Here is a 26,444-nt window from a genome sequence, read left to right as displayed (position 1 = left end):
TATGGACACTTGATGAGAATGTTTCGCGGCACGACTATTAACTCAATTCTTCTCAGACTTCAAGCGTTCAGGATTGTGTCGAATTTGCCGCCGGGATGATATATGAACCGGTAACTTGTATGTTTAGATGCCGTACCTTCCCAGTTGATTCTTCTTCTTCATCGTGTCTCCTGCAGCAGCTTGTTCGGTTTGACAAAGCTTCGTGTGCTGCGGCAGCGATCATAGTCGGTTACCCATTCTGCCAATCTGAAGGAGCCGCCGGGTTCGCTTAACCGATGTCTTCTCCCCATCTGAAGGCCATTATTTTTGATGTACGTCCCGTTGGTACCGACGCGAACAACGCATGCGGTGCCGTCTGTCGCTCGTCATGGCTGCGGCTGATCATTGATCATCCTCGGGTAACTGTTCCCAGATTGGCGGCGTCGTTCTTCATAGCCCGTTCATTGCGATCGATGAGATCGAGTCGGAGAAGGGTCTACCCAAGAATTACCTGAATGTCTCGATGTCCGTCTGTCTACGCTATGTTCATCTGCGTATTGTGTTTCTCATGTTTATTCCGTGGGTAGAGCCTCTCGGGGGCCGGGTGGGGCCTGGGAGAGATTCGAACGTGGAGAGCTATCGCTCTTCCCATTCTACGACGAGTTTGGACGTGACTTGTCCGACACAGAAAATGGTAACAAATGGTATACGGAATACTGTGCTCGCAAACAAATAGGTATGGCATCATGATGGTACGTTTCTTAAGCAACTATTTTAATCTCTGTCGAGTCAGATCTCCCGGCTTTACCTGTGATGCTTGATATTGACGGCCGCGAGGTCAGTGTTGGAAACACCTGATGCAGTCGCTGCTCTGATTATTAACTCCGCCAACGCCACAAGGTTTTTGGTAGGATGATGCGACAGTCTACGGCCTATGATTGTCACATCCTGCGGGCCATTCACCGGATAAGAGGTGACTCTATCGCATCACGGTACACTCCGAACATACTCAGTGCCTTATCTTAGCGTCTCGAAGATGGCTTATCATCGCTCTTACTAATAATTACTCGAAGCACATCACAGGCTCTTCTTCTTCGATACCCCTGACTGCAGCACAACCTCCTATAGGAGTTTCCGACTCGGAGTTGCGATTCTTAGGGTGGGAGGATGAGGCAAAGCTTCATCTCCGTGCGTTATTCGACGACTTCTGTGACTCCAGCGAGTTAGGTATGCGGTACGTTAGGAAAATTTCAACCAAGATCTTCACAAGGTTCAGCGATAGTGATGTTGCTTATACTACTTTCAACCCATCAACAGGAAACCTGATCCCGAATTTTATCTTCTTGCCTGTCAGCGAAATGACATTCGTCCCGGAGAAGCCGTCTTTCTTGATGATATAGGAATGTGAGGACTGCGCCTACCACGTTGCTGGTGAAATTTTTGACCATCAACAGGAACTTGAAGGCCGCTCGCGTTCTTGGCTTGGAGACCATCCGTAAGTCGCGTATTCTAAGTACATCTGATCTGTAGATGCGTCCGCGGCTGCATTATCTTTGGCAGCTTAGACACCATGCGGCGCCGATGGCAAATCCTGGCAAACTGTCCTGACGAGTCTTCTTTTAGATGTTCCGATAGGTGGCACTCTCAATGCAGTCAAACAGTTGGAAGGGAAATTAGGCATCGACCTTACTAGTGACCTTGACCATGACAACACAACATCTGCTAAGCTTTGAAAGCCATGGTTACAGTTTGGTGGTATCGCAATCTGTATAGACACCTCCGCGGGGGATTTAGATAATCGAAGATGTATATTCTGGATGGCCGCATTCTACATTAAACGAAATACTGGTATCCCAAAGGGCGGTATGTGTCTATAATTGCGGACTGTTTAGAACGGCTTGTCCGAAGCAGGTGTTTTGTCCTCGTAGTGATTCCCAAGCTAAAGTCGAATCCGTCACGCGCGAGATCAGCAGAATGAATGTACACGAGGACCTAAGACCTCACCAGCGGAACATTTACGAGAAGACCCTTTTTCACAACCGGGGTAACAGACAGCAACTATTTAGTGAATCAGAAAAAAGGGTAAGAGAGGAACTAGCACTATCTGGACGCACAAAGAGAGCAGCGGCGCCGGCACCTACGCCCCATATGCCTAGCGTTGGACCCCATTGTTTGGCCAGCTGAATCACATCAAAAGCGGACTTCAATAACCGAACCTTGACTAGAAAAGATAATACACACCGTGCTGGCAAAACGAGTTGGCGAGGTCGGTTGGAACGATACACGGGCCATGGCTTGATAGATACTGAGAATGGCGAGGGTTTGAACGTTGAACTCTAAAGGTCGGGTGAGAGCGGAGAAACAAGCAAACGCCGCAGTGCACGTGACCTGACTCGACACGTTATAATAATACAGGCCGTCTCCCCTAACCTATTACTGGTATACATAATACCGCGGAGGATTCAATCTGTGATGCCCGTACGTAGCTGCAGCACACAGTAACGGTGATGGTGATCATGGATTCAAACATCCAGAAGACGGATCTGTCTCTATCAATAACTTCGTCGATGTCGGGCAGTTATTTACATCCGGCGGGTGTTCGAGATCTTGCACGATTGTCGCAGGCAAAACGTATCCAATGTGTACACAACAAATCCACAGTCAACCATCGATACCATCACACCGTCATGATCGTGAAATAGATATCCAAGAACACAACTAGCCAACCGCCCGGAGGGACTCGTTCAAATTGGGAAGCTGAATGCATGAGATAATTTTACCCAACTTACGATACAACCGCATCAAGTGAGGAACGTTCAATCTAGATGTCTTTTCTACTACTCAGGAAAGATGATGGCCTTGGCTAAACTCCCAAGATATGATATGATTGCGATCCCAGGATATCCGACTCTCCGACCCCATCTAGCATTTGCGCCTGGTGGCTTAGCGCGTGTCTGGTACAGCCTCAGGTTATTCAATTGGACTAGCGCAGAAGCATGATTATGGAAAGGCCCATTACATTCAGATAACAGAGAATTTAGTCAACAGAACGCTCTGAGAGCTTAATATAAGCGCCACAAACCCGGGGCTTTATGGCGGCTTTTGGAAGTAGTAGAATGTTCATAGGACTTGCACCCTGAAACGAGGACACAATGTCGCGTCGTGTTCTTCATACTGAGTACTCTGCTTCAGACAGATTTGGAAAGTGATTGTTTGTTGTGCAATGTGAGGTTTCAGAAGTTTTGTTGGCTCAAGTCCCTGTCTAAGACTGTGTAAGGATAAGCGCTAATCAGGGTGTGTTAATATGGCGGTGAGCCGGAGATGACGTCCCTGATAAAGATTGAATACTCCGTGTCAGACCCCCTTCCAGGAAAGCCAGTCGAATTGAGACATGGTAACGTGAACTAATTCAATCGAATTTGAGTGCGCCAGTTCAATTGTCAGAGCTAAGGATGGTCAAGACCTTACCTCGTAAACTCACCTGTGACTCGATCATGCCGTATGCTTCTTTACGTCCTGATCGACCGGTGGTCAATGGAATCCACAACTGTGGGATGAAAAACCGCGTGCTCCATTTCTGCCACCCAAACAACAAAGTCACTAAAGGTGTTCACACGTGCGTTGTGATGGCTGTGCTACAACACTCTGTGAATGGCCTCAAGGGTTCGTCTTCAAGCTCCCATGCGAATGTCGAGTTATATTTATGTATGATCCTGCGGGGATACCGTAGGAACAATATTATGATGTGGAAGCTTACCCGCGAGTTCTATTGCAATTCTATCACCAGGAAAGAGTCTGGACGTTCTTTGATGAGGTTACTGGAGCCTATGGCCGGCGAGTTCTCGTGCAATCTTGATATTACCAGAACACTATGGAATCCATCATCATTACCACATGCTTGGACTGATGGTCACTCCAAGTTCACCGCTCGAAGCCTCGGAGGTTTGAGAGAACTGGCTTCACGCTCAGCATAAACTAGTGATACATTTGACCTGTTGTTCCCGAAACGCCGGCGTTGTAAAATTTTCAACCCTTTCCCATACAATGATGCAACGAGAGTGACGTACCAGAACTTATTTGTGGATAAACTTCAGCGCACCCTTGGTACTATTCACGTTACCGTTCATTGCACCCCAAACCAGAAATGGTTGGCCCTCGGCCCTCAGCCTTCATGTCCATGACCTGCCAGAACGAGCACCCTTTTCCTTCGTTCTGTGCACCAGCGTGGCATGTCCACCAGTATTTGTCCGTCTGACCGTCATGTCTATTTTTCATATCTGGACGCAAAATTGTTGGTACACCGCAATTGCAACGCGGGATGCTTTGCGGCCTGAAGTCTGGTCGATAGAACCGGAAGGTTATATTGATACGACAATTGGACGGTTCTGATGGATGTTCCAGGCGAGAATGGTGAGGGAAGAGAGGCCGATAGAGGTCAAGTGTAGATTGAGGAGGAATTGAATGCTTGAACCTTTCCTGGGTGCTGGCATGCATAATGATCAACTGGATGCACGTCTGAGTATAGTTCTACATGGGTCACTAGCGCGAAGACCTACAGAATTATGAGGTAAAGGAATGTTAAATGTTTGTGCCCTCCGTGAGTGCATCTCTTCACTTGGCACGACCTCCCGGAGGCGAAAGTTTCTTGTCGTCCCTGCGAATGACACGGTATGACTACACAGGACAGCGAGTTTAAAGGTGCTCACCGAGACTCAGCGAGGCAATAGTTGGGTAGGGTCCTAGATATGTTAAGTGGTCTGAGTGAAATCCAACACCTGTCCTTTGCGCCTTCGTAACAATTTGATGCTGCTACATTGGCACGCCAGATTTGACCTTCTGAGCCCCTACCTGCCCATTCAAGGGGGAGTCGAGGTCGCATCTGCATCTCTTTGTTGACCATATTTTCTACATACAAGCAGGCTTCTTCCATCATGTCAGGAAAGACATTAGGTGAGTCTGTTTGTCGACCATTATACCTTTGGTGCGTCGGGTTAAATATCCATCTCTAGAAGACACAATACTCTTTTATCTCACCAATATTGTGCGGCCTCCTGCCACGAGTTATCAGACTCCACACCATCTGTCCTTCGAGCATAGAACGATGTGCGGTGAGGGCTCTCAACGACACGATCAAATAGCCACCATTTGTTCCTTTTCCAAGATTCCGACAGATCGAGCATGGTGTAGAATAATTTACATGCAAGCTCTGGTGGCAATATGGATAGATGCATCGTGCAAGGTGTGTGCTTGGCCACCATCGGGGGGTTCGTCAACGTCAGGGGAAGGAGGCGCGGTACAGATCGCGTACTCGATGGTGGTTGGCGTAGAACCGACATCAAGTCTACTTGGGGTTTGGTCGGAGGGCTGCTGCATACAGTGGTATCCTTGATGATCGCTTTGACAGGAGAGAGACTGGATTCCTTGACGTCTCGTTTCTTTCGAGGAGGACTGTCAAAGACAGTGTTTTCGACTTTTGAGTTGCCTGCATTTAACCAGCCTTGAAGACCCACAGAACGATCCTTTCTTTTTGAAACGCTGCTCACTGGCTTAGACCTTGTCTCATCGCCAGAATTAAGTAGTTTGGCAGTGGCATGAACATCTCCATCGCACGACAAGAGCGTGTCGAGAAGGATATCCAGTTCTGGAAATGGGACGGTCAGTAGGCTGCGGACCAATGCTAGCAAAGTTTCCGTGTCCTCCATGATGTCAAAGGAGGGATTCGTTAATTGTGTTAAGTTTCAAGTTGTGCACTGCCACCGCCCAGATGCAGTAGTCTCAGGTTACCACTTAGTTGGGAGCACCCATACTAGTAAGCGCCAATTCAAATTATGAAATCTGACAGTCATGGTTAGTCGCTATATTCTGTATTGCCTAGCAAACACTGAAAGATGAGCAAGTGGACAAGGAGATCGCTCAAACTTTTGTTACCTCCAAAGTAACACGGACTCGGAGCCTATCAAAGGTAAGCTGCTCACACTGCCACTGAGAGTGTTGCCATTCATCGGGACATAATCTATCAGTGGAGGCTTTTCTTCAGTCTTGCTATTTGTGCAACCATCTTCTACTTGCAGTTTCTCACTAATGACGGCCCCGAATCCTTATCAGTCGACTACGACCGCTGGACAGGCCTAGCAAGCCACTGCTCCGGTGCGCAGCCCATAAATGGTTCAGAAATTCTCCAACGCCAGGAAAACTTGGCAAAGATATTGTATGACAATGGCGCATCAGCATACATCGCAGAGCCTGGTGCAAACGCGCAGTACTTTGGTAACATTTCCGAGGCGACGTGGCACCTTTCAGAAAGACCACTGTTACTTATAATCTCTCCCATACTCGAGGAGGCCAGCATTGTAGCCAAAGTCACTGTTATCACACCAGCATTTGAGGAAACGCGCGCCAGACTTTTACCAGTACCCGGAATTGATGTTTCATTTGTTTCCTGGGCAGAAGACGAAGACCCATACACTGTCGCGCTTTCCACCCTTGAACTTGAACCTGAAAGGCCCATCTACGTTGATGGTATGATGAGATACTTTATTGTCGACGGTCTCCAGAAGGCCGCTCCTGGCGTCCGCGTTATGTCGGCCCCACTCGAAGTCACCCAGCTCAGGGCGCGCAAATCTCAAGCAGAGCTGGACCTTCTAAGATGTGCGAACGAGGTCAGCGGATGTGTTTGCATTTGAACGTGGCTAGCTCATCGCAGTCAACAAGGTCACCGTTCTTTGTATCCGTGCTGTACAAGCCCAGATGTACATCGGGATACGGGAATCACAAGTTGGAGTGATGATAGATGAGGCACTCGCTGCTGCTGGTCTCGCCGAAAGATGGGCGTTGGTACTTTTTGGCGGTGAGACTTTTTTTTTCAAAATTTGACAATCGAATTATAGGTGCCTGTGAGTGCTGACTTGTTGATCTCATTTGCTGTAGAGAACGCTGCTCTCCCGCATGGAAGCGGGAGCGATCGCGCACTGGGCAAAGCGGACTTTATTCTCATAGATGCTGGTGGCACGTTGCTTGAATACCACAGCGACGTTACACGTGTAAGCATTCATGATTCTGTCGTGAAACCACTCAGTTGGCTGAGGTTCTGCATAGACATTCATGCTGCATGATAGCTCCATTCCACCGGAACATACTAGGATCTGGTATGATGTACATGCCGCCCAGACCTTGGCGCATACAGTAGCTCGGGAGGGGGCAACTACATCTGCCGTAGACAAGGTAGCGCGTGATTGGCTGGACGGACGTGGGTACAAGGGATACTTTACTCATAGACTGGGTCACGGTGAGCACTAAATTACAGCAGACTTATAGTTTTAGGACTGAGTGTTTGAAGGAATCGGGCTTGAAGATCACGAAGCTCCGTACCTCCGTGGAGGAACCGACGACATCATTCAAACAGGGAACGCCTTCTCGAACGAACCAGGCATATACATTGAAGGCAAGGTATGGTAATTACGTGTGGAGCCACGGAGACTCCTGTTTAATTGGATGAATGTTAACGGTTATGAACAGGTCGGCATTCGCCTTGAAGACTGCTTCTATATCGACAAAGGCGGAAATTCTGTATTTCTGACCAAAGGGATTGGGGGACAAGCATCCAGCCCGCTCCACCCTTGAACCTTTTCCTCTGATGGGGTTTACGGATATGAATTTCTGGAACCGAAGTTACGTATTGATTCAGATGCGCTATCGATCCATCCTACTATCTTAAATCCAGAGTTTATGATCTTAACTATTTCTGGACAATAGCGGGAAGGGGTCTGTATATAAAAATAAGCCCTTAGTCGGACATGAAGCTACTACGTCATTGTACAGATTAGAAGCGTTCCGTCATGCCATACTTTGCACTCAACAAATAATTTTCATAGGGACGCCACCAGGGTCACACTCACAAATTATGATCGAACTCGATGGGAGGATAATTAACATACGTAAGCGGTTGACTTTATCTGCTATCGCCCCGGAACTTCATAGGCGACCACCAGTACATGCTGGAAAATTCAACTATGACCAGCAGAAAGCTATGCGACATCCACTGCTGGCATGTCCGTTAGAACGGCATTCGACTTGAAACCAATCCAACCCCGCATTGGAGATAGCACCGGCCATCGGGGTGGGAACCGGACCAGGAGTATGGCTCCATAGCCCGCCATGATTCGTAACAGCACATGGCACTATGTGTTTGCGCAGGAAAGACCATCATAGTACGAGACTAATCGAACCCTGCTTTAGAGATCTACCGGCCATCAGCGATGGGAGCGGGCGCCGGACCAGGGGTGTGGCTCCATAGCCTGCCATGATGATTCGTAACAGCACAAGGCACGATGTGTTGGTGCACGAAAGACAGGCATAGTGTCGGTCTATACGCGGAGAAACCAGAACGCAAAGAGGAATATTGGCAAAAAAACGAAGGCAAGAAGCACACACCTGATTGTGCGAACAACTACAAAAATACTATCGACATGAGCGAGCCCTGGGCCTGAAGTCGACTCGACAGGTACGCCATTGTGATTGGAAACAGAACTGATGCTATGCAGAGATGACAACAATACGGTCGAATCAGGACTCGAATCGTTGACACTGATGACAGCAGGAATTTCAGCGAGGACATCCAGAATTTGAAGACGCCGATCACAGAGCATGACATCATGTATGATTTAGTATCTTACCGGACCGCCAATCATAGTAGACCCACAGTGAACATTTCGGCCCCTCGGCCAGTCGACATGCTCACAAAAAGCAGTCTGACAGTCTAGTACTTTTCGGCGTGGACCACAATTTGACACACGACGTCATGCAGGGTGTTTTGTGAGAAACATCGTGGATCATCTGCGGTAGATAGATCAACAATCATAGTTGCAAGTATGATATCAGACCTTGAAGAACAGTCATTAATCATTCCTTTTTGAGAACGCTCTTTCGCACCTTGATTCTAGTCTCGTGAACCAGCCGCCTTGTCTGAGAAGGGAATGTGTAACAAGGCGCTTCCCTTAGAAGCAGTAGAGTACACTTTAAAGCCCGCATCATGTAGCAAAGAACGGTACCGCGTTGTGCGTCCTAGCTCATGAACGCGTCACGTCCTCTCCATCCTGCAAAACATACCAGACACAAGGAACGAGGACACAAACATGGAGCGTCGCGTGATGCTCCGCACGCGAGAAGGTAGATCATAGTTTGGAATTCGTTAGAATGTTCACTACGACTTTGAGCAAGCATGCAGAGTATAGATGTGAATATCTGCATAAGATAAACGAGGCCTGTGCATGATATATCAAAGACTTAGACCTACCAGTCCATGATTACGGCGTGTCGAGGTGAGGCTCTCATCGAACTCTCCCTGCTTCAACAACTTGCATAGAGTTGGTGCTATGTCTTGGGCTCTCGCCTGTATTCTATCCAAAGACCACCTGCCTAAAATCTCAGAAACATCTTCTCCACGAGACGGTCGCAAGAATTCTGCTAATACTTTGCCCTCCCTCGCCGAGTCGCAACCATGTCAGCAACAAAGTTGATAGCCCATACACGTATCACATCAGGACAACGTTGGTGCATAAGCGCGAGATTTTTGCCTCCATGTGCTCCGAGCATTCTTGATAACACGAGCAGACTGTTGCTGGTCTGTTGTTGACAAGAGAAGCTTGAATAAAGGAGTGAAGAGTAGGAAAATGTGAATCTACAGCGAGCAAAACAGCTTGAAGGTGTCCTTTGGATAGCTCGCTTGCTTTGGCGTTGGCTTCGGATTGGAGTTCGTTTTTTGTGCTTCGTTTTGCTTCCGTTCTGCTAGAGGTCTGAGTTGCTCAACCTGCAGCTCCTGAGCAGATAGCTTCACCAAACACGCCGGGTTCTCTTCTGTGGGGGTGCAGATGTGTCGAGAATGTTGAAGACTAGATTTTCATTACGTGTTTGCTGCACTGATTGTGACAAATACAGACGGAGAGGCTTGAGGCGGCTGGCTCACGGGACTACCTTGATTGATAACTTATAAGCATCGGTGACTTCCACGCATGAAATGATAGACAACAAGACTTTTTTTTTCTAGCGAACTCTCTGATACAGAAATCAACGGGAATTCGAGTAGTATACAATGCGATTGTGCTGAGAGTTCCTTCCTAGAAGGACTGACGCACACCGGGTAACACATGAAAAGCAAGTGAAGACAAACTTGGAAATGATCCTTCGTGATGTATAAATAACATGGTAATGAACGTAGGCAAAGCGAAAGAACTAGAGGGGGCATCGATGTGGAATATAAGTATGTGGTGAAACAAGATAGAGTAGTAGTGCGATGGAAGAGTAGACCAACAAATCAAAAGTGGTATCTTTAATGTAATCGGAGAACTGGTCTAAAGCTGAGTACCAGCTCGCGAGATGAGAAACCTAGCTCACAGTATTGAAGGACATACCATATATAACGGAGTAACGACAGGACGACGAGACGAGGATTACTGCGATAGAGGGCAGGATTCAGTAAACCTTGACCAACTCATCAGGGGTTGGAACAGGAAGAGGGACAGTCGCAGGAGACATAGGCGTTGCCGTTGCCGAAGTGATCGGAGGGGATGATTGGGAAAAATTCGAGATGCCAGAAAGGGCGATGTCATAAGAAGGGTGGCGTAAAAATGGATTGCGCGCACGAGATATTGGAGATGCTGCTCGAAGAATACTAATGAGCGGATTTTAGGAGAACAATTATTAGCGCTCACAGAGAGTGTGGGCTACGTTCCACCTTTGGGTGTCGAGGTCTTGAATGTCAAGGTTCTCAAGCTCGTCTCGCTCATAAAGGGTTTGAGGAGATCGTGTGCGAGGGACCCATTCACTCTCTTCGGTGAGTGTGATGCTGGAGATGTCACCCTTGGTGTGAATAAAATCTACTCTGCTCCTAGACCTGTAAGGGAGGCCAAATGTGGGCAACGGCATGGTACCGTTACGACGTGATCGCAATACAGGAGATGATGGGCATTTCCAGCCCATGCAGATTGACAGGAACTCTTCAAGCGCTTCTGATGGAAGGCTGGACCTGTGATCAGGGAAATCGATGAAATTAGTAAAAGAAAAGGTATTAAATGGGATAAGGTGGCAAGCCAAGGCGAAGAGTTGGTGCTCAGCAGACAAATACAGTTAGGATTAAACGTAACATAGATACCTACCGAGGTGATGCACGCGGAGAGGAGAGATCCTTATCGGACGAAACCGAGTCGATACGGGCGGGCTGTTTGTACTCGTCGACGTTTTCAGCGTCTTCGGACAGCTTTACATGATCAACTTGAGAAGCGACAAGTTTGAAATGTGTAGAACGAGCAAGGTGGGTGGTGATGCGAACGGGACGGGGAGCGACGAGAAGAGGATTATCGTTGACATTAAAATTCATGGTTGATAAGAGACTGATGCGAGCAAGTTAAAAGCAAGTAAGAGTAGATATAAAGCAAAGCAGATGAATGTAGTGGATGACAAAGTTTCGTGACTGCAATAGAGGAAACAGTTGGGAAGAACGTCTATCACAACGAGCTCCCTGTTTGTACATGTTATTTATCTCGGCATCGACCGAGTGACCAGACTCAGTCTTCTACTTGCACAGTATTTCGAGCCACTACATATATCAGATGGCAATACACCATATGCCCATGTCCCCCCCTCCCTACAACCACATAGGTATATTGAGGACAGGTGACACTGCCAAAAATACAGTAATATGCCTTTAACATGATGTAAATCGGGATCATCGGGCCTGTGTCCATAATTATACTCACGACCCTATCAAGTATTACTCTTCACCCTCAATTTCCAGACATATGTCCAATGACAAAGCTTGTAAGCCGTTCCATATGAGGCTTTTATGCGGATTACATTTTTGAATCAGTCATCCTTAGGTCCCCTTCAAAGCCCTTGCTTGCCATCTGGAGAATTAACATCGGCGGCAATGAGCAGTACACGTAAATTATCGTGTTCTATCTGTTGATCCAGAGAAATGTGACCCAGTGGAATTCTCGTCAGCTATCAATGCCGCATAAATATACAATTTGAATTCCCTTGCCTTTGTCATTTTCAACCATGACACCCGCCAATAGTATTGCCAACGACACGACCAATTATGATGAGACTTCTCCACTTCTCCGAACCACTTCCAATGCTCACAATGCTGAAGCTCAGATTGCTGAGAAACCCAAGTCTACTCCTCTACCAAAGGGTCAACTCACTGCACTCTGCATCGTTCGTCTAGTCGAACCCATAACGTTCACTCAGCTCTTTCCATATGTCAACGAGTTCATGAGCGATCTTCATCTCACAGATGACCCATCAAAAATAGGCTTCTACAGCGGGTTGGTTGTACGTCGTCTGATTTGATCCCACGATCAGATCACTCTTCTCACTGATCGTAACCACTAGGAGAGCGCTTTTGCTGTATCTCAATTGTGTTCCATCTACCACTGGGCTAGGTTATCAGGTACTTTTATCGCGTCATTCAGTCTACTTTTCATCTCACCTTGCTGTAGATGTTATCGGACGACGTCCTGTCATATTTCTCGGTATAATTGGGCTTGCCATCACCACGCTGATGTTTGGTTTATCCAAATCACTGGCAAGTGTCTTAGTGGCGCGTTGCTTAGGTGGGGAACATTCCATACCTGCACCTAAACTAATTTCTAATTCTGTAGGCGGACTATTTTCGGGAAATATCGCTGTCATCCATTCGGTTCTAGGAGAAATCACCGATTCCACAAACCAGATGGTGGCTTTCCCCATATACGGCCTCGCCTGGCCTATTGGCTCAATCATCGGGTACGCTCTTCATTTACATCTAATCAGATGTCAACGTTGATCACGTGTACACCCATAGACCACTTATGGGTGGAGCGTTCTCTCACCCGGCCTTGAAATATCCCGAAATATTAGGGTACCAGTTCCTCAAGGATTATCCCTATTTCCTGCCATGCTTCATTGCATCCACGTTCGCTATTATCGGTGTTTCCCTTGGATTCATTTTCCTTGAAGAGGTATGTTCCATTCTGCAGCCCACAAACCGTGTGTTATATCGAGAATCTCATGCCCATCTTAGACTCTGCCCAGCAAGCGCAACGGCAAGAAAAGCATTTCTCCTAATGCAAGTACCAATGGCGATAGCGTCACGACTGCACCAGCTCTTCCTGAGAAGCCTCTCAGTGTTTCAAAATTATTGTCGGTACCAATCATATCCGCTTTGGCACTATCTGGCTTTATGCTAAGCTATATTGGAACATCCTTTGACGTTGTATTTGTCTTGTTCTGCTACTCGCCAATTAAATCCGGCGGTCTGGCGTTCTCAGTGAGCTTTTCCCGCTCTGAACCAGTGTGATCAACTGACAATTGGAAAGGCATCACAAATCGGATACTCTCTTGCCATCGCGGGTGCTATCGGTGCTGCTATCCAACTTTGTATCATGTCCTACCTCCTTCGAACGTTTGACCCTGCGAAGATATACTGCTTCTGCATGAGCTTATGGCCTTATACTTTCCTCGTCTTGCCTGTTTTGAACCTTATCGCTCGTGCTGGCTTGGACGAGACCACTGGCGAACTTGGAACGACCGCTGTTGCTTTTCTATGGGTTGGTATCGCCTTCGTCCTCCTGTTGACCAAGGCCGCTTGTATTGCTTATGGGTACGTGTTCGTTTAGTTTTGGCTAGTCGTAGTGATCGACACATAATGTTTAGCGTTAGCATGATCCTTACCAAGGAGAACGCTCCGAATGCCGCATCACTGGGGCAGTCCAATGGCTTGGTTCAGTTTACGATGTGTTTCGCGCGATCATTCGCTCCCTTTGTGGTCAGGTATGTCTGTCCTCCTTTACATGCAGGATTGCCCTCATGTCCTTCTAGTGCTTTGTTCGCAACCTCTTTAGAGTACAACTTATTGGGCGGATACCTGTGGCTTGTCATTATGGTGATGGTCTCGTTCCTGGGCATGACGACATCGCGCAAGATCAAGCAGAGCAGTGTGAAGACGATAGGTTGATTGGTCCGTGTCCAACAAAAGACCTACCGCGATAGGTGGTGGGCAGTCACATTCTATATTCCCAAGGCATCACATATCACGACACCATCATGACTATCCACATCCATTTCAATCTTTGCTCATATACGTATCTCTCGTCGCTGTGATCCACAAGCTATGCTTTTCTTATAAGAACATCTCCATACCATCGAAACGTGTCTGTCCCGATAGAACCTGTATTCATTCCTGTATATTGACAAATATGATATACCACATAGGTGGATTGAAGGAGTGCTTAGGCACTTCAGCTATAGCTTGCTAGCATCGCTATTCGGTTCTCCAAGAGCGTATAGCGCCTGCAACTCCGTTGCATACTTTGCAAATGCGTCCTTGCGGCGGACCTTGAATGTCGGAGTCAAGGTATTATCCTCGATGGAAAACGGATCCAAGCTGATGTGGAGACGCTTAATCGTCTCAAATCTATTGAAGCTAGTTAGTGTGCCTTATCCAGAGATCCCAAGTCTTCTTACCCAGCCAGACGATTCTTCATCGCCTCTTTATTGAGAACGGTGAGGACCTGAGCTACTACTCGGGGGTCCTTGATAGCTTTCTCTAGTGCTGGGATGTCATCAGATGTTACCTTCTCGCCAAGAACCCTTGACACTAGTGGAGCCAGAGTCACTGGGTCTGGGATCAGCACAGCCAGCAGGTACGATTGCAATGAATCGCCATGGACAAAGATCTGCTGCACGAGTGGGCATGCAACGTACATGTTCTCGATTTTCTCGAGAGCGACATATTCGCCTTGTGAAAGTTTCATAATATTCTGTGTCATACAATGAGGTCAAGGCGATGGTGAATGAGAGGAAACTTACTTTAACACGGTCGACGATCTTGAATCGGCCTTGCGGGTCGACCTCAGCAACATCACCGGTGTGAATCCAACCGTCTTGCAAGGTGTCCCGGGTGTTTTTCTCGTCTGTCGTAATGCTGAGCATTTAACACCAATGCACGTGTTCGCACACGACCTCACCTTTATAATATCTTGTGAAACAATTGGGACCACGGACACAAAGTTCGCCTCGAGGATTGGGCTTGTCCTCGACCGTGTAATTCATAGATGGCACGTCGACCAATTTCAATTCGTTCACGGGCTGAGGAGGACCGATGGTTCCTCCACATTTAGGGTCCGCCTTGAATGTATGCGTGCAGACACCACAGTTCTCAGTCATTCCGTAACCTAATCCGTTCATCAGACGATAATTAACAATCGAACATGAGCGATCGTACCTTCTGTAATTTCGCAGAAGAGTGCGATCTTCAGGAAATCGATAACCTCGGCACTGATAGGTGCAGAGCCCGTGCTGACAAGTAGCAGGTTTCCGCCGAGCACAGCACGAACCTTTGAATAATATATCAGGTTGTAACTAGGAATGTGAGACGGTCGATGAGAACATACCTTCCGGAAGACAAGAGCATCCCAGAATGGGTGGGTACTGACACCTGTGGCATGATACTGGTCGAGTTTTGCGCGCACAGCTGCCCGGAAGAGAGCGCCCTTCAGTCCAGGGACATTGCCAGCAGCCATGGCAGACTGATAGACTCGATTCAATACACGAGGTACAGCAGGGAAGAAGTGAGGCTTCAGCATCTGCGCATCTTCAAGGAGACGCAAGTTATCGCCAGTGGAAAACCCGATACATCCACCAATGGCCAAGGTTGTGAGTTCGACCACACGCTGCAAGGAGGTCAGTATATAGAAGACGAGGTGATCAAGACCAACGAACCTCATAAATATGAGCCAACGGCAAGTAAGAGAGAACGCTGGTATTCGGAGAATATTCCATACCAAACATGTTGGAATATGCGGACGATGCAAGGTTCCCGTGAGTAAGTACCACACCTAACGAGCAAGAATTCAAGTGTCAAAAGGAAAGAGAATGGATGTCCCACACCTTTGGGTTGGCTAGTGGTGCCCTGAAAATACCTGGTTGATGATGCTTAAAATGTAATACGAAAGCTACGTACTGAAGTATAGCATAGGGATGCGACTGTGTCGGGTGAAACGGGAATTGGCGGCATCAATTGCTCTTCACCATACTTTTCAACTACGGAGCATGTAAATAGCAGGTAAGGTAGAAATCAGGTGAAATACTCACATTCCGAGAATTCTTTGACCTGCACACCGACAGTCTCTCCCCAAGCCACCAAGGCTTTGCGAGCATCTTGACTCAACTCGTCGAAGGACACGATCATTTTCATGACTGCAACCTTGGGAGCTAGTTTCAATAGCGCAGGTATGTGATCAACCGTAGTGAAAATGATACTAAGATGCGCATGATTGATACTAAACAATCACGAATGTTGAGAGGTTTAAATGAGATAGCGGCAACATTACATACATATATTCTGTAGCGAAGTCATCAGCACAATAGGAAATGGCCCAAGAAAATCAACTTGCCTACAGAATCCTTGCCAAGAGTATCGTAGAGACCAACCCCGACTTTGTTGTAAGCATGTAAAGCGAGTTCAACAAGTTGCCACTCTGTGGTGATTGGTGAGAACTGAACTTGGAGTGAGAAATGACATGCATACCTGGCCTATTTACTGACCATATACCAACGGTTTGGAGGTCCTCGCCCTGCAGTTCACCCTGCGAGAATAACCTGTGGAGAGCACTACCGATGCGACGCCTGCGACCATCCACCTGTTTGTACGTCTGCCACACATAAGGGCCGAATTTGAGCGGATTGTTTGACACTAACGGACGGTGACCGAGAAGTCTAGAGTCCGGATTGATGTTGTAACCATTGTCGAAAATATCAGGAAGTGTTGGTAGGACGTCGACGTCTACAAGACCATATAATGCTGAAGTGTCATGAGAGAAAATGAGCGATTAAAAAACACGCGATGCTCAATCCTGTACTAGATAGGACTCACCATTCCGATAGTGGGCTTTGAAAAGCTTCGATGTTAATGAAACGTCCGCTGACGAATACGTGGGACGTACCGGTTTGACCAGGACGTTTGGTGCCAGGAACAGCGATGGACTGAATGCTGTAGTCGAACTTGTCTGGAAAATCTATGGTCGTTACCGTCATTTTGAACTAGGAGATGGAAATTCAGGTTGTGACGGTAAGAAGACAAGGTACAAGCTGACAGTAAGACTTGTTGGATGCTTAACTTGGCAGACTCAATTAATATTCGGTTGGATTTCACCTGCAACCGGTGACGTAAATGAAGCCGGATTGCCGGGCGCGCAGTAGTTTGGTGTCAATGGCCGTTCATTCAAGTCAACTCGTACACCGGTCGTTGGCATCATCGCGTTCGCTTTGCAGATAACCAAATGCATAGTCTATAGATGCGGCTCTGGAGAAGTGTCGAAAGAAGTTTGACCGATATCGATAGACAACGATCCAGCCACTCGAGAATCACAGAATCACAAGCATTCGGACCGGAATCGTGGCTAATGCAGCCTATGCGCAAAATATCAGACGATATGTGTTGGCAGCATGTACGTATGTAGTGCCACTTCTACTTCTCAATTGTTTCCCATGTTCATTAAATCCGCGAAGCTCTAACTGGTGCTACCAAGATAGATATCCCCAAGTGTGTTAGGCTGGCCACTGACATCAAGAAGGTCTATGGTGATAGAAAGGTCATACTGAGACACGAGCCGCTTGAAGGGATGTTCTTACTGTAGTAGGAACCTGCCTCCTGGCGCTGCCATGATCATAAGTGCTATTAGCTCATGCTCTGCGGAAGCCGTGCCTGAAGATACTTACGTAGAGTGCAAACCAGGCATATCCTTCAATCCAATTCTGGCCATCAAGATAGGCTATTGCATTAGTGCAGAAGTCTTCCACCTCTATAAACGTAGGAGGTAAGTACCATCAATAAAAGGTACACGAAGCACTGATGCATCAGAGATCACAGACAACTCACCGTTAACGTTCGAAGAAGTAGACGCAAACTCCGTGACCCACACTGGCGATGAAAATTTGTCATAGAACAACTCGACATAGTCTTTGAAATTGTCGAGGCCATCACCGTACCAGTGAATAGGTATGAAATCAAACGTGCATTCAGTGCAGTTTCCAAAAAATTGAGATAACCAAGGAATTCCTGATGGTGCGCTGGACACAGCGGGACTACCGAGTCGGACGCCATGTGCCTTCAGAGGTTGAATATACTGCATCCATAATGACGCGGCAGTCATAGGTGTAATATCCGACTGTGAACTAAGGTCAGGTTCGTTGAAACCCTAGATTGTCAGTAGAAATTCGGCTGAGTGAGATATCTTCTCTCGACTAGGTGAACCTACTAAGATGGTCTTCGCATTCTGAGCCTGCACTTCGGCCATAAAATTATTGGCATTGTCTTCACCCCATTGCATGGGGATATAGGTCATGTCTGTGTTTTTTAGATAGCTTGGCGCGGTACTGCCCCAGTTATATACCCAAGAGACCTGAGTGCCATCAGCGACAGCAATGTCGCCAGTATTGTCGGAATCAGCAAACGCCAGACCGCGTTTTGTGGCAGCGAATGACCCACTCGCCAGTGCCACGACTACGCAAGACGTTGTAAAGGTGAAGTTAAACATTCTAGAGAAATGTGCTGGAAGCAGTCTGATCACGCCCTCGCTATTTGAATGCTCAGGATGGGAAGGAAGGCTATCGCATCTATTTGTAGTCTGCAGGCGATTCTCGATGGCTCGACCTCCCCTGTGTGAGACCATCCGTGCTGCTCAGGGATAGAAATGGAATGTTCTCGCCGCGTTGCCTGAGCTCGTCATGATAATGCATGACAGGTCGCACAACACACTGTAAAGTAAGATATGTATACTTGATATGGTCGTGAATCGATATGCAATGCATCCGGTGGGAGAATATACGCACCTACGAGAGCCTCGAGAAGGTCGGAAACTTGTTCAGGATCCGCGTCCACTGTCGCGCCCAAGTGGGTACAAATACTGCCTTTAAATCGAGTTCTTTTTGAGATGGCTGAAATGGCGCAACTCGCAAGATAGGTTTGGCCAAGAAAAGGTTCCACCCCTGCTCTATCTGAGGTAGGGCTCATGCACAACTTGAAATCACCTGTGTGACGCCTTGCTACTGAATGTGACCCGATGCCTTACTAATAAGTAAAAACGAAAAAAAAAAAGGCTGATCCCGCGGAAGCAATGCGCTTGACCTCCAGCACTCCCAGTGTCTGTGCGCTTGGCAGTCTGAGGCTGTCTTCCACTTTTTACGATGCGGAGAATAGAACCGCTTACTGGGACGGATCGATGCCAGAACAACGTTGGTGATTCGGATGAATCCGTCTATCCTTGACTCCACTTCCGAAGCTCCGTCTGAGTTTGACTGTTTGAGCAAGCTTACCCGGGCCCTCCAGGATCATTGCGCGCTTCCGCTCCCGTCTCTAGACCTCTGAAACTCCAATATACCCAAGTTCGTTCATTCCACGTCGGTTGTCTTCAGTAACCGGCCTATACTAACCACACTCCCCTGTTTGTTCACCTGTGCTGTTACCTCTTGACATAGAAGGCACTCGGTGATTATCACCGTTTTCATTTTCAACAGAAGACTCGGAAATGCGCCATGGGTATCTATTTTCTCAATTCTCGTATAATTACCGCAACTGATACCAAGATCAGAGTTAACTTCCTGTGGGCGAGATATATACTTCTCTTTCAATCCTTACACACGGTATGATGTCAGTACGACATTTGAACACTGTTTTGTAATCCATGGTAACGTCCCTTCGAATGTAAACGGGTTGCTTCTATATTTTTGTTCACCTTACATCGAACTGACGAGACGTAGTCGCTTGTCTTAAGGCTACTTGTAGATCATCAAATGTGATGTACCTCACCCTCATGAACGAGTTGCGATCCGCGATGAATATTAATGCATTAATGATCGATCGTATTGTCAGACATACGATACAATCTAGAATAATCTGAATGAGCTACGCTCCCTCACTTCTCGGCCCTTGCCCCTGATACCCCAAACACCCCAGTTCGTCTTCACCATGACTCTGGGGTCAAAGTCTGCGACCTCCCATTTTTCGCTCCCAAATGCATTCTCCCCTGGAGTAATCACCCATTCGAACTCACAAGCAACATCTGGTGCAGTCTCGATGGAACGAATGTCTCTCTCGACATCTGCAGGGGAAAAACCTGTTACGTAGATGGCACAACGGGTTGCGAGTAAGGCTGGCATGACAGGGCCCCACTCTGTTGGGGAAGTAATTTGCAAGTAGGGCTTGCCATCTAGTTCGGATACGGAGTTGGGCGACGGGAAGCCAAAACCAGGAGAGAACAGGAAAAATGCGTCTGTGTAGGGATCAAAGGTATCCTGAAACTGTGCGTGAACTTCAGCATAGTTCGCTTGAAGACCAGTAATGGTGAGCTGAGGGGTATAAGGAACGGTGTAAGAGGGAACGCCGTAGAGTTCGACTGATGATCGTGTTCGCTTAAGGGGCGCGATAGGTGCTGGTGTTGGAGGTTCATAGACGTTCGGCACGTAAACTGGTTTGTCCTCTTCCTGTTGCTTGACAGTGTCGGTAGATGTGTGCGTCGTAGATACATTTTCCGCCGCAGATTGGTTGGTGACAGTATCCTCTTTCGTTGCAGATTTATTGGGAGGTTTCGGAGGGGGAGAATTAGCCGGTTTCGGCAAAGATACTTGTGGCCCAATAAAGAAAAGGTGGAAGTGACAGGACGGGAACAACATGCAAAGTTGCTCCCAGACATGCGGTGGCAAAGAGGACTCAGCACGAGCGCCAAGTATGAATATACGAATCTGAGGTTTCGCGGCACCAGCCTCTTCTGTATCAGGTGCTCCAGGAGGGACATGCAGCGTGGTGCGCAGTGCTGGATGTGAATTGTGAGGGGAAGATCTGGAAATATATAGTACAAACTTACCTGCCAGTGAGCGACTTCCCTCAGGTGTAACTCTTTGATTGCTTAAAGTCAGTCCACTATTTTGATGAAGAATAGAACCAATAGTGAGCGGATAGGTGAGAATTCTGCTAGCGTGTCTTCTTGAACGTTCCGTGTCCATGGAGGGGAATCCACGTGTATACCAAAAGACGTCCCAATTTGCAAATGATATAGCCTCCTCATAAGCCTGTGGTCCTAGTGAGTGAATTAATTGGAATGTCCAAAGTCGAAGACCAAATAACGCACCGGGCATCTCAAATTCGCGAAACTTTCGACCACTTCGGAGATCATGGTCATCCTCGTTAACTTCTCGAAGTTTAGAGCAGTATTTTTTGTGCTCTTGATCAGCCATCCAATGCTCCTCTGAGCAATGTGTCGGGAAACCACAGTCGGGACATTCAAATTTTACTGCGAGAGACTGTGATTTCGTGTGCGCATGAGTGCTGCAATGACTTGAGGTGCACACTGGACATTTGGCCAGTGACTGTATAGCTTCTCCGCGAGCGCGTATTGCAGGAAATGGAGATTTCGAGAACGGATGAAATAAGTTGTCCTCGGTCAGCAACGGAACGGGTTCTTCTTGTGCTGGCTTGGCAGACCGGCGAAAGAAATTGAAAATGGTTCTAGCTCTAGGCCGATTGGCACATAGTGACCGTTGACAAGTCTGTGACCCAAGGACAGCTCGCAGTGCTGACCTTGAGCGAAGAAGCGGAGAAGCCATAAGTACATAGGTGTTTGTTGCTGTTGTTCAAGATCTTTTGGACGGTTGTTTGTTCTTGTTGTCCAAAGCCTTCTAAAGTAACCCAATTGGGTGACCGGTTCAGACTGTTCTAGTTGATCATGGCAGCACGAACAGCTACGATCTCAAGAAAGACCAACGAGACACAGATAGAAATATCTATCAACCTCGACTGTACTCCTGGATCTCAGAATGCTCAGGTAATCGAGATTTCAACGGGAATCGGTTTTCTGGATCACGTATGTACTATGAATGATATATTTGTGACACCAGACTCCGGCTGATTGAGTTTCCTAGATGTATCATGCCTTGGCAAAGCATGGTGGGATGTCTCTCACTATGAAATGTAAAGGCGATTTATGGATCGATGACCATCACACAGCAGATGAGTATTCTCACATGTGCTCAAGAATCACTGACCAATACATCCGCGGTATTTACAAGATAGCGCAATCGCCCTTGGAACGGCTTTCAAGCAAGCTCTTGGTGAAGTCCGCGGAATTCGTCGATACGGAACTGGATTTGCACCCTTGGATGAGGTGAGTGACCGATAGGCAGCGATGCATATGTCCATTTGACAATTTCCAGGCTCTCTCTCGAGCCGTTATTGATATCTGCTCTAGACCGTACTGTGTCACTGATCTAGGCTTAAAGAGGGAGAAAATAGGAGACCTGTCGACAGAAATGATCCCCCATATATTCTATTCTTTTGCCATAGCTTCTGGTGTGACTCTTCACGTCGACGTCCTACGGGGCGAAAACGATCACCACAGGTGTGTTTGCCCAATGCTCGTTAATCTAGCGACAGCACTCAGTCAACAGTTGCAGATCTGAATCTGCATTCAAGGCACTTGCCCTTGCAATCAAACAAGCTATCGAACGCACTGGTGGCGACGATATTCCGAGTACTAAAGGAGTTCTGTGACACGATAAATTTAGCATCAGTACGAACCCCGCGATCTTGATGCACAGCGGTATAAAAGGATAAAGAAGTGATTGCAATAGATAATGTACAGACTGCAGTGTTCAAGCCACATATTAACCAAAGGAAACGAATGTCATAGAAACAGGGCATTGAAAAACAACAGATCAAGACCAGAAGATACATCTTCTCTCTTGGGGTGGATTAAGCTGTCAAATAATGTGTTAGTAGAAGTCTGTGTTATGTGCTCGCACTTACCTTGGCATACTTTGAGCACTTGAAGGCTTCTGCAAACTCCGGAATGTTATAGACAGTGCCTTCAGTGCGATAACGGTTCGGCGAGTGAGGATCTGACCGGACACGTCGAACCTGTTGCAAGATTATATTGACATGGGTCTTGATATAGATAAAACACTTACTGCGTCAGCAGGACTGGTGTTCATCGCCCATGTACGAGCAAACGAGATGAAGAATAGCTGCTCCCTGAACTTAGCATCAGTGCCTGAATAGTTCACTCATAAATCTAGTATCGCAAACCGAGTGTAGCCAAGGCCGGGAAGCAGATATTCCGCTCCGGCGTCGTAGGAATCTTCGTATTGCGCCTTCCAAGCTCGATACGCCTGAATCAGACCCGTGTCTCCGATGTTTTCGCCAGAGGTACTTGGAAGTAATCAATTAGTAACGTTAACAAGATTAAACATCACGACCATAGACATACAGGTTTCCCTGTGGATCAACTGGTCAATCATTATACACAGGGAGCATAATGTACATACATTGACGTGGATGATCCCTCCTTTGCCATCCTCTACTGTATATGACGAGTATTGCTCCACGATGCAGTCCTGGCGAATTTGGTACGCGTCGCTAGTCTGGCGTGACCACCACTCTTCGAGTTTTCCTTGTTGGTTGTAAAGACGACCTGAGGAATCAAATGCGTGCTAATAATACTTAAACCAATGTTTATGGAAAATGCAATGCAACGAACTTACAGTCAATTCATGCGCGGCTACCATTCCAAAGGAGCCGTAGGAGAGGTATCCAGGCCTGTATATAGAAGTGTGTATGAGAAGGGGCTGCGAAATAGTGACATATATTTATACCAGCTCTCGGAGAAGAAAGGAGGTTGTAAGATGCCAGCTGGGAAGACGATCTTGTTCTTTGTCAGTCTAGCGCCTTGACAGTACGAATCCACTTACTTCATTGGCAGGGGGGTTATAGTATGCATTTACAGTTGCTGGTGTCATCTCCCACTCGTCAGGATTTCTTTCCTTGCCGACTTTCTGCCACATCTTGTACATGTCGGAGGCGCTGTACAATATACGGTCAGTAGTTGATTCAAGCAAGTGTCGGTGTTACATACGCAGCACTGAGCATATTTTCAAAGAAGGTATCCACATGTACTTTCACGAGGGTGTAGTAGGAGACAAGGGAACGTGGATCACGTGTGTCTGGGGATAGAGGGAAGCCGACCTTAACGCGAAGAGCTTCGGCTTTCTCGGCAGCTTTACGTGCAGACTCCTCATCCATCCATTCGATGCGGCGTAGGGATCTCTCAAAGGCATCGATGATGTCTGGCCAATGAAAGTTAGTAGCACTCCGAGAGCAACGTCTGTTCTTTGCTCACTATCAATGACCTGGGTCGCTTTCTCCCTTGATTCGCCAGGGAATGTCTGGTTCACAAAGTATCTTCCAGTACCGAAACCTAAAGCAACGTCGACCTTCGTCATGCAAAATTGGGAGCGTTCGCCAAATACACCAGGCTTGAGGCCATACAAGGACTCTTGCAGAGTTCTCACAGCCTTCCAAGCCTCAGTGGTCCGGCCCAGGTTGGGAGCATACTCCAACGATGCGCGCACAACAAGATATGCCTCGATGACATCTGCTGGCGTCTTTTTCAAGATTTCCGACAAGGAATTTGGGTAAGGTTTGTACGTGATGATAACACGGGTTGGGTAGGCACGAGGCGTGAACGTGGCAAAATAGTCTGGGAAGTTGATCTGCGAGAGCTCGGCCTTGAGGGTGTTGATGTTGGTTGGGTTATACGTGCCGAATGGATCTTGCTGCAGTTTGTCACTGATAGCGATATAAACGAGTTTGCCAGTGGTGGGATGTGAATCAACTTACAGGTCAAGCGTCGCATCCGCAATTTCAGTTTCGAACTGGACAACTTTCTGCGCAAGCTCGCGAGCGTTCTGGAAAGGATCTCCAGGGCTGCGTTCCCGACCATCGTCGTCGTCGTCGTCACCTTCTTCATCCCAAGGTGGCCATGGCCAGGGGGGCCAGACATGCTCGCTGTCTTCGAGTTCTTCTGTCTGGAGGATGATTCCTGGGTTCTCCTGACTTAGAACTCGGTCGTCTCTCAAGGATGATAAGAGGCGCTCAATGACGTCCTGGTATACGGTGAGAATACTCTTGTCCTTGTAATACTCCTAATAGTTGTTAGACGTATTGAAAATTCTAAGTTTTCAGGAGCTGACCTTGGATGGGAGTCCCAGGCTGGGTTGACTGAACCACAGAATCATATTGTTCGGGTCAGCACCAGAGTCGCCTTCAACGCTAAATTCAAAAAGTGCGTCGACACCTAAGTCATGATATGAGCGAACATGTAACATAAGGTCAAACGAACGACTCTTACCCCGAGAGTGCAAATAACCTAGGGCGTTGGATAAGCCCTGTCTCGGATTCATGGTATATCCTTGAGTAGTCCTCCCCCTGTAAAGCTTCCGAATCGTGTTGACGAATTTCTGCAAAGGCTCCTGGCCAAGATAATCAAGCCGCGTCTCATCCATGCATGAAGTGTACAGTATACGGATCTTGTGAAGTAGTTGATCATCCCACGCATTGTCTTGGATAGATGAGTCGCCCTCAAGTAATTTGAGAATAACGTGTGCGTTCTGTTCTGAAAGAACCGAAAAGGAATTGATGGCACCCTTGTCACCCGGAACGGGGTGCGATGCTATCCAACCACCGTCTGATATTGTAATTAAGCCATGCAGCAGACACGATACAAAACCACGTGCTAACTTACTTGCAAAGTCATAGAAATTTTCGCAAGGGTCTTGCGATGTGTCCAGGGAAGATAGAATGGAAGCAGCCAAAATAATGCAACTCGGAGTAAGGCACTTATCCTGTAAATGGTGAGGAATAGTTCGATAACATGTAGATAGACCTACCGATGGAGGCACCGGGCTGGGATTCTCGGGAGGTCCTGTGGGTTCTGGCCCAACGATCACCGTGTGCGTGTGAACATCTGTCGTTGTGTAAGTGGAAGTAGATACTGAGGTAGAAACTGATGTTTTTGTGGAAGTAGTTGTCGCAATTCTGGTCGCCGTGGTTGTGCCGAAGACTGTAGAAAGTTTCGTAGACACCGCAGTAGTGGTAGTCACAATACCAGAGATTTTTGTCGATGCAGCAGTAGTTGTGTGAGTCACTGTAGCTGTTGCGGTCTCGGTCAGGGTGATACTACCTCCACCTCTGTCTCCATCTCCACCGCCAGGGATACCATGTCGCAGGTTCAGTTTATGTTGTGCACCAGCGAATAGGCCAATAAAGACGGAACTTATGAGTAGCAATATGAGAACTTCAACAAGTAGCACTTTAGTGAGACCAGTGAGCGGTTCTTGGACGACGTCAGCAATCCTTCGGGACATAGATGGGTGGGGTGACTGGGCGCTTTGTGGAGGATCATCATCTCCACCTCGTAAAAGAGGTGCAGACTCTGTTCTCGAAGTAAGCAACAAGCGTGGATAATACTCGACCAACTAGAATCATACCTTGGTCAGTTGAGGGCCTTGGCTCGTACGCCATGGCGACTGAGAGTGTAGCCAACAAACGACGCAGGGACGGTCTTTAAGTACCTCGTGGATGCGTGCTAAACACGCGGCTA

General features: G+C 47.5%; 12 protein-coding genes across 12 annotated transcripts; 4 read left to right on the top strand and 8 right to left on the bottom strand.

Annotated features, from left to right (window-relative positions):
• The first annotated feature begins 143 nt into the window (after positions 1-143).
• F5147DRAFT_676382 (HAD-like protein) lies at positions 144-1,784 on the top strand. The gene is made up of 9 exons (XM_041436019.1): positions 144-311; positions 413-504; positions 567-715; positions 773-816; positions 880-952; positions 1,006-1,213; positions 1,297-1,383; positions 1,434-1,474; positions 1,603-1,784. Exons 1-9 carry the CDS (start codon positions 276-278, stop codon positions 1,710-1,712), a joined length of 840 nt encoding a protein of 279 aa, XP_041296854.1. The 5' UTR covers positions 144-275; the 3' UTR covers positions 1,713-1,784.
• Positions 1,785-2,344, bottom strand: F5147DRAFT_676376 (ubiquinol-cytochrome-c reductase complex subunit-domain-containing protein). Its single transcript, XM_041436018.1, has 4 exons — positions 2,221-2,344; positions 2,094-2,159; positions 1,984-2,037; positions 1,785-1,918 (listed from the first exon to the last, which is right to left on the bottom strand). The coding sequence occupies exons 1-4, from the start codon at positions 2,269-2,271 to the stop codon at positions 1,868-1,870; spliced, it is 222 nt and encodes a 73-aa protein (XP_041296853.1). The 5' UTR covers positions 2,272-2,344; the 3' UTR covers positions 1,785-1,867.
• Positions 2,345-3,268: 924 nt separating this feature from the next.
• F5147DRAFT_743639 (uncharacterized protein) lies at positions 3,269-5,315 on the bottom strand (the record flags this gene model as incomplete). The annotated part of the gene is made up of 6 exons (XM_041439614.1): positions 3,269-3,309; positions 4,119-4,482; positions 4,536-4,633; positions 4,686-4,754; positions 4,777-4,955; positions 5,014-5,315. 6 exons carry the CDS (start codon positions 5,313-5,315, stop codon positions 3,269-3,271), a joined length of 1,053 nt encoding a protein of 350 aa, XP_041296852.1.
• Positions 5,316-5,396: 81 nt separating this feature from the next.
• On the bottom strand, positions 5,397-5,690 carry F5147DRAFT_545291 (uncharacterized protein; the record flags this gene model as incomplete). Its single annotated transcript, XM_041430315.1, has 1 exon — positions 5,397-5,690. A coding segment is annotated over one exon (294 nt), but the record flags the coding sequence as incomplete, so codon positions are not given.
• A 65-nt stretch (positions 5,691-5,755) lies between these two features.
• F5147DRAFT_676371 (peptidase M24) lies at positions 5,756-7,877 on the top strand. The gene is made up of 8 exons (XM_041436017.1): positions 5,756-5,826; positions 5,877-5,941; positions 6,000-6,638; positions 6,691-6,826; positions 6,907-7,019; positions 7,075-7,264; positions 7,316-7,425; positions 7,495-7,877. The coding sequence occupies exons 1-8, from the start codon at positions 5,808-5,810 to the stop codon at positions 7,597-7,599; spliced, it is 1,377 nt and encodes a 458-aa protein (XP_041296850.1). The 5' UTR covers positions 5,756-5,807; the 3' UTR covers positions 7,600-7,877.
• A 2,115-nt stretch (positions 7,878-9,992) lies between these two features.
• On the bottom strand, positions 9,993-11,452 carry F5147DRAFT_676366 (uncharacterized protein). Its single transcript, XM_041436016.1, has 4 exons — positions 11,130-11,452; positions 10,686-10,999; positions 10,386-10,631; positions 9,993-10,331 (listed from the first exon to the last, which is right to left on the bottom strand). The coding sequence occupies exons 1-3, from the start codon at positions 11,348-11,350 to the stop codon at positions 10,447-10,449; spliced, it is 720 nt and encodes a 239-aa protein (XP_041296849.1). The 5' UTR covers positions 11,351-11,452; the 3' UTR covers positions 9,993-10,331; positions 10,386-10,446.
• A 578-nt stretch (positions 11,453-12,030) lies between these two features.
• Positions 12,031-14,167, top strand: F5147DRAFT_834258 (major facilitator superfamily domain-containing protein; the record flags this gene model as incomplete). Its single annotated transcript, XM_041443901.1, has 8 exons — positions 12,031-12,306; positions 12,367-12,424; positions 12,474-12,759; positions 12,818-12,974; positions 13,037-13,282; positions 13,332-13,615; positions 13,669-13,785; positions 13,834-14,167. 8 exons carry the CDS (start codon positions 12,031-12,033, stop codon positions 13,967-13,969), a joined length of 1,560 nt encoding a protein of 519 aa, XP_041296848.1. The 3' UTR covers positions 13,970-14,167.
• On the bottom strand, positions 14,168-17,125 carry F5147DRAFT_676358 (long-chain-fatty-acid-CoA ligase). Its single transcript, XM_041436015.1, has 15 exons — positions 16,959-17,125; positions 16,889-16,903; positions 16,544-16,816; positions 16,410-16,493; positions 16,351-16,357; positions 16,108-16,295; positions 15,977-16,056; positions 15,904-15,925; positions 15,736-15,851; positions 15,408-15,686; positions 15,239-15,350; positions 14,982-15,188; positions 14,824-14,927; positions 14,479-14,774; positions 14,168-14,428 (listed from the first exon to the last, which is right to left on the bottom strand). Exons 1-15 carry the CDS (start codon positions 17,047-17,049, stop codon positions 14,257-14,259), a joined length of 2,046 nt encoding a protein of 681 aa, XP_041296847.1. The 5' UTR covers positions 17,050-17,125; the 3' UTR covers positions 14,168-14,256.
• Positions 17,126-17,455: 330 nt separating this feature from the next.
• F5147DRAFT_629837 (uncharacterized protein) lies at positions 17,456-18,551 on the bottom strand (the record flags this gene model as incomplete). The annotated part of the gene is made up of 5 exons (XM_041432762.1): positions 17,456-17,590; positions 17,647-17,671; positions 17,734-17,816; positions 17,894-18,212; positions 18,273-18,551. The coding sequence occupies 5 exons, from the start codon at positions 18,549-18,551 to the stop codon at positions 17,526-17,528; spliced, it is 771 nt and encodes a 256-aa protein (XP_041296846.1). The 3' UTR covers positions 17,456-17,525.
• A 1,290-nt stretch (positions 18,552-19,841) lies between these two features.
• On the bottom strand, positions 19,842-21,644 carry F5147DRAFT_606539 (zinc-finger of mitochondrial splicing suppressor 51-domain-containing protein). Its single transcript, XM_041432346.1, has 3 exons — positions 21,141-21,644; positions 20,877-21,089; positions 19,842-20,825 (listed from the first exon to the last, which is right to left on the bottom strand). The coding sequence occupies exons 1-3, from the start codon at positions 21,613-21,615 to the stop codon at positions 19,900-19,902; spliced, it is 1,614 nt and encodes a 537-aa protein (XP_041296845.1). The 5' UTR covers positions 21,616-21,644; the 3' UTR covers positions 19,842-19,899.
• A 46-nt stretch (positions 21,645-21,690) lies between these two features.
• Positions 21,691-22,609, top strand: F5147DRAFT_676346 (IGPD-domain-containing protein). Its single transcript, XM_041436014.1, has 5 exons — positions 21,691-21,872; positions 21,931-22,018; positions 22,075-22,172; positions 22,222-22,406; positions 22,462-22,609. Exons 1-5 carry the CDS (start codon positions 21,735-21,737, stop codon positions 22,556-22,558), a joined length of 606 nt encoding a protein of 201 aa, XP_041296844.1. The 5' UTR covers positions 21,691-21,734; the 3' UTR covers positions 22,559-22,609.
• Positions 22,610-26,431, bottom strand: F5147DRAFT_834253 (Metalloprotease). The gene is made up of 17 exons (XM_041443900.1): positions 26,332-26,431; positions 25,732-26,276; positions 25,587-25,686; positions 25,194-25,529; positions 25,036-25,139; positions 24,683-24,987; positions 24,183-24,631; positions 23,919-24,129; positions 23,755-23,866; positions 23,659-23,708; positions 23,548-23,602; positions 23,332-23,496; positions 23,274-23,281; positions 23,093-23,215; positions 22,975-23,038; positions 22,814-22,924; positions 22,610-22,764 (listed from the first exon to the last, which is right to left on the bottom strand). The coding sequence occupies exons 1-17, from the start codon at positions 26,363-26,365 to the stop codon at positions 22,723-22,725; spliced, it is 2,814 nt and encodes a 937-aa protein (XP_041296843.1). The 5' UTR covers positions 26,366-26,431; the 3' UTR covers positions 22,610-22,722.
• Positions 26,432-26,444: the final 13 nt, after the last annotated feature.

This window comes from Suillus discolor, assembly GCF_016758755.1.
Source record: "Suillus discolor strain FC423 chromosome Unknown F5147scaffold_8, whole genome shotgun sequence".
Taxonomy (NCBI): Eukaryota; Fungi; Basidiomycota; class Agaricomycetes; order Boletales; family Suillaceae; genus Suillus; species Suillus discolor.
This window is presented reverse-complemented; position numbering and strand designations above follow the sequence as displayed.

What these genes read in the sequence shown, in the direction of transcription:
- F5147DRAFT_676346 (XM_041436014.1), top strand. Translation starts at nt 21,735, where the DNA reads ATGGCAGCACGAACAGCTACGATCTCAAGAAAGACCAACGAGACACAG. An exon ending in CGATGACCATCACACAGCAG is followed by an intron (nt 22,019 to 22,074) that starts ATGAGTATTCTC and finishes CGCGGTATTTAC; the next exon opens with AAGATAGCGCAATCGCCCTT. An exon ending in GATTTGCACCCTTGGATGAG is followed by an intron (nt 22,173 to 22,221) that starts GTGAGTGACCGA and finishes GACAATTTCCAG; the next exon opens with GCTCTCTCTCGAGCCGTTAT.
- F5147DRAFT_676382 (XM_041436019.1), top strand. Translation starts at nt 276, where the DNA reads ATGTCTTCTCCCCATCTGAAGGCCATTATTTTTGAT. An exon ending in AATTACCTGAATGTCTCGAT is followed by an intron (nt 505 to 566) that starts GTCCGTCTGTCT and finishes TTCCGTGGGTAG; the next exon opens with AGCCTCTCGGGGGCCGGGTG. An exon ending in CTGTGCTCGCAAACAAATAG is followed by an intron (nt 716 to 772) that starts GTATGGCATCAT and finishes CTGTCGAGTCAG; the next exon opens with ATCTCCCGGCTTTACCTGTG.
- F5147DRAFT_676376 (XM_041436018.1), bottom strand. Translation starts at nt 2,271, where the DNA reads ATGGCCCGTGTATCGTTCCAACCGACCTCGCCAACTCGTTTTGCCAGC. An exon ending in CAACTCGTTTTGCCAGCACG is followed by an intron (nt 2,160 to 2,220) that starts GTGTGTATTATC and finishes GATGTGATTCAG; the next exon opens with CTGGCCAAACAATGGGGTCC. An exon ending in TTCTCGTAAATGTTCCGCTG is followed by an intron (nt 1,919 to 1,983) that starts GTGAGGTCTTAG and finishes ATTCGACTTTAG; the next exon opens with CTTGGGAATCACTACGAGGA.
- F5147DRAFT_676366 (XM_041436016.1), bottom strand. Translation starts at nt 11,350, where the DNA reads ATGAATTTTAATGTCAACGATAATCCTCTTCTCGTCGCTCCCCGTCCC. An exon ending in TCTCCGCGTGCATCACCTCG is followed by an intron (nt 11,000 to 11,129) that starts GTAGGTATCTAT and finishes CCCTGATCACAG; the next exon opens with GTCCAGCCTTCCATCAGAAG. An exon ending in GAACGTAGCCCACACTCTCT is followed by an intron (nt 10,632 to 10,685) that starts GTGAGCGCTAAT and finishes TTCTTCGAGCAG; the next exon opens with CATCTCCAATATCTCGTGCG.
- F5147DRAFT_606539 (XM_041432346.1), bottom strand. Translation starts at nt 21,615, where the DNA reads ATGGCTTCTCCGCTTCTTCGCTCAAGGTCAGCACTGCGAGCTGTCCTT. An exon ending in TCGCGAATTTGAGATGCCCG is followed by an intron (nt 21,090 to 21,140) that starts GTGCGTTATTTG and finishes TTCACTCACTAG; the next exon opens with GACCACAGGCTTATGAGGAG. An exon ending in GGGAAGTCGCTCACTGGCAG is followed by an intron (nt 20,826 to 20,876) that starts GTAAGTTTGTAC and finishes ATTCACATCCAG; the next exon opens with CACTGCGCACCACGCTGCAT.
- F5147DRAFT_676371 (XM_041436017.1), top strand. An exon ending in GGACTCGGAGCCTATCAAAG is followed by an intron (nt 5,942 to 5,999) that starts GTAAGCTGCTCA and finishes ATAATCTATCAG; the next exon opens with TGGAGGCTTTTCTTCAGTCT. An exon ending in TACTCATAGACTGGGTCACG is followed by an intron (nt 7,265 to 7,315) that starts GTGAGCACTAAA and finishes GAGTGTTTGAAG; the next exon opens with GAATCGGGCTTGAAGATCAC.
- F5147DRAFT_834253 (XM_041443900.1), bottom strand. Translation starts at nt 26,365, where the DNA reads ATGGCGTACGAGCCAAGGCCCTCAACTGACCAAG. An exon ending in AAGGCCCTCAACTGACCAAG is followed by an intron (nt 26,277 to 26,331) that starts GTATGATTCTAG and finishes CTTCGAGAACAG; the next exon opens with AGTCTGCACCTCTTTTACGA. An exon ending in CCAGCCCGGTGCCTCCATCG is followed by an intron (nt 25,687 to 25,731) that starts GTAGGTCTATCT and finishes CACCATTTACAG; the next exon opens with GATAAGTGCCTTACTCCGAG.
- F5147DRAFT_676358 (XM_041436015.1), bottom strand. Translation starts at nt 17,049, where the DNA reads ATGACGGTAACGACCATAGATTTTCCAGACAAGTTCGACTACAGCATT. An exon ending in CATCCCTATGCTATACTTCA is followed by an intron (nt 15,926 to 15,976) that starts GTACGTAGCTTT and finishes AGGTATTTTCAG; the next exon opens with GGCACCACTAGCCAACCCAA. An exon ending in TTTCACAAGATATTATAAAG is followed by an intron (nt 14,928 to 14,981) that starts GTGAGGTCGTGT and finishes GCATTACGACAG; the next exon opens with ACGAGAAAAACACCCGGGAC.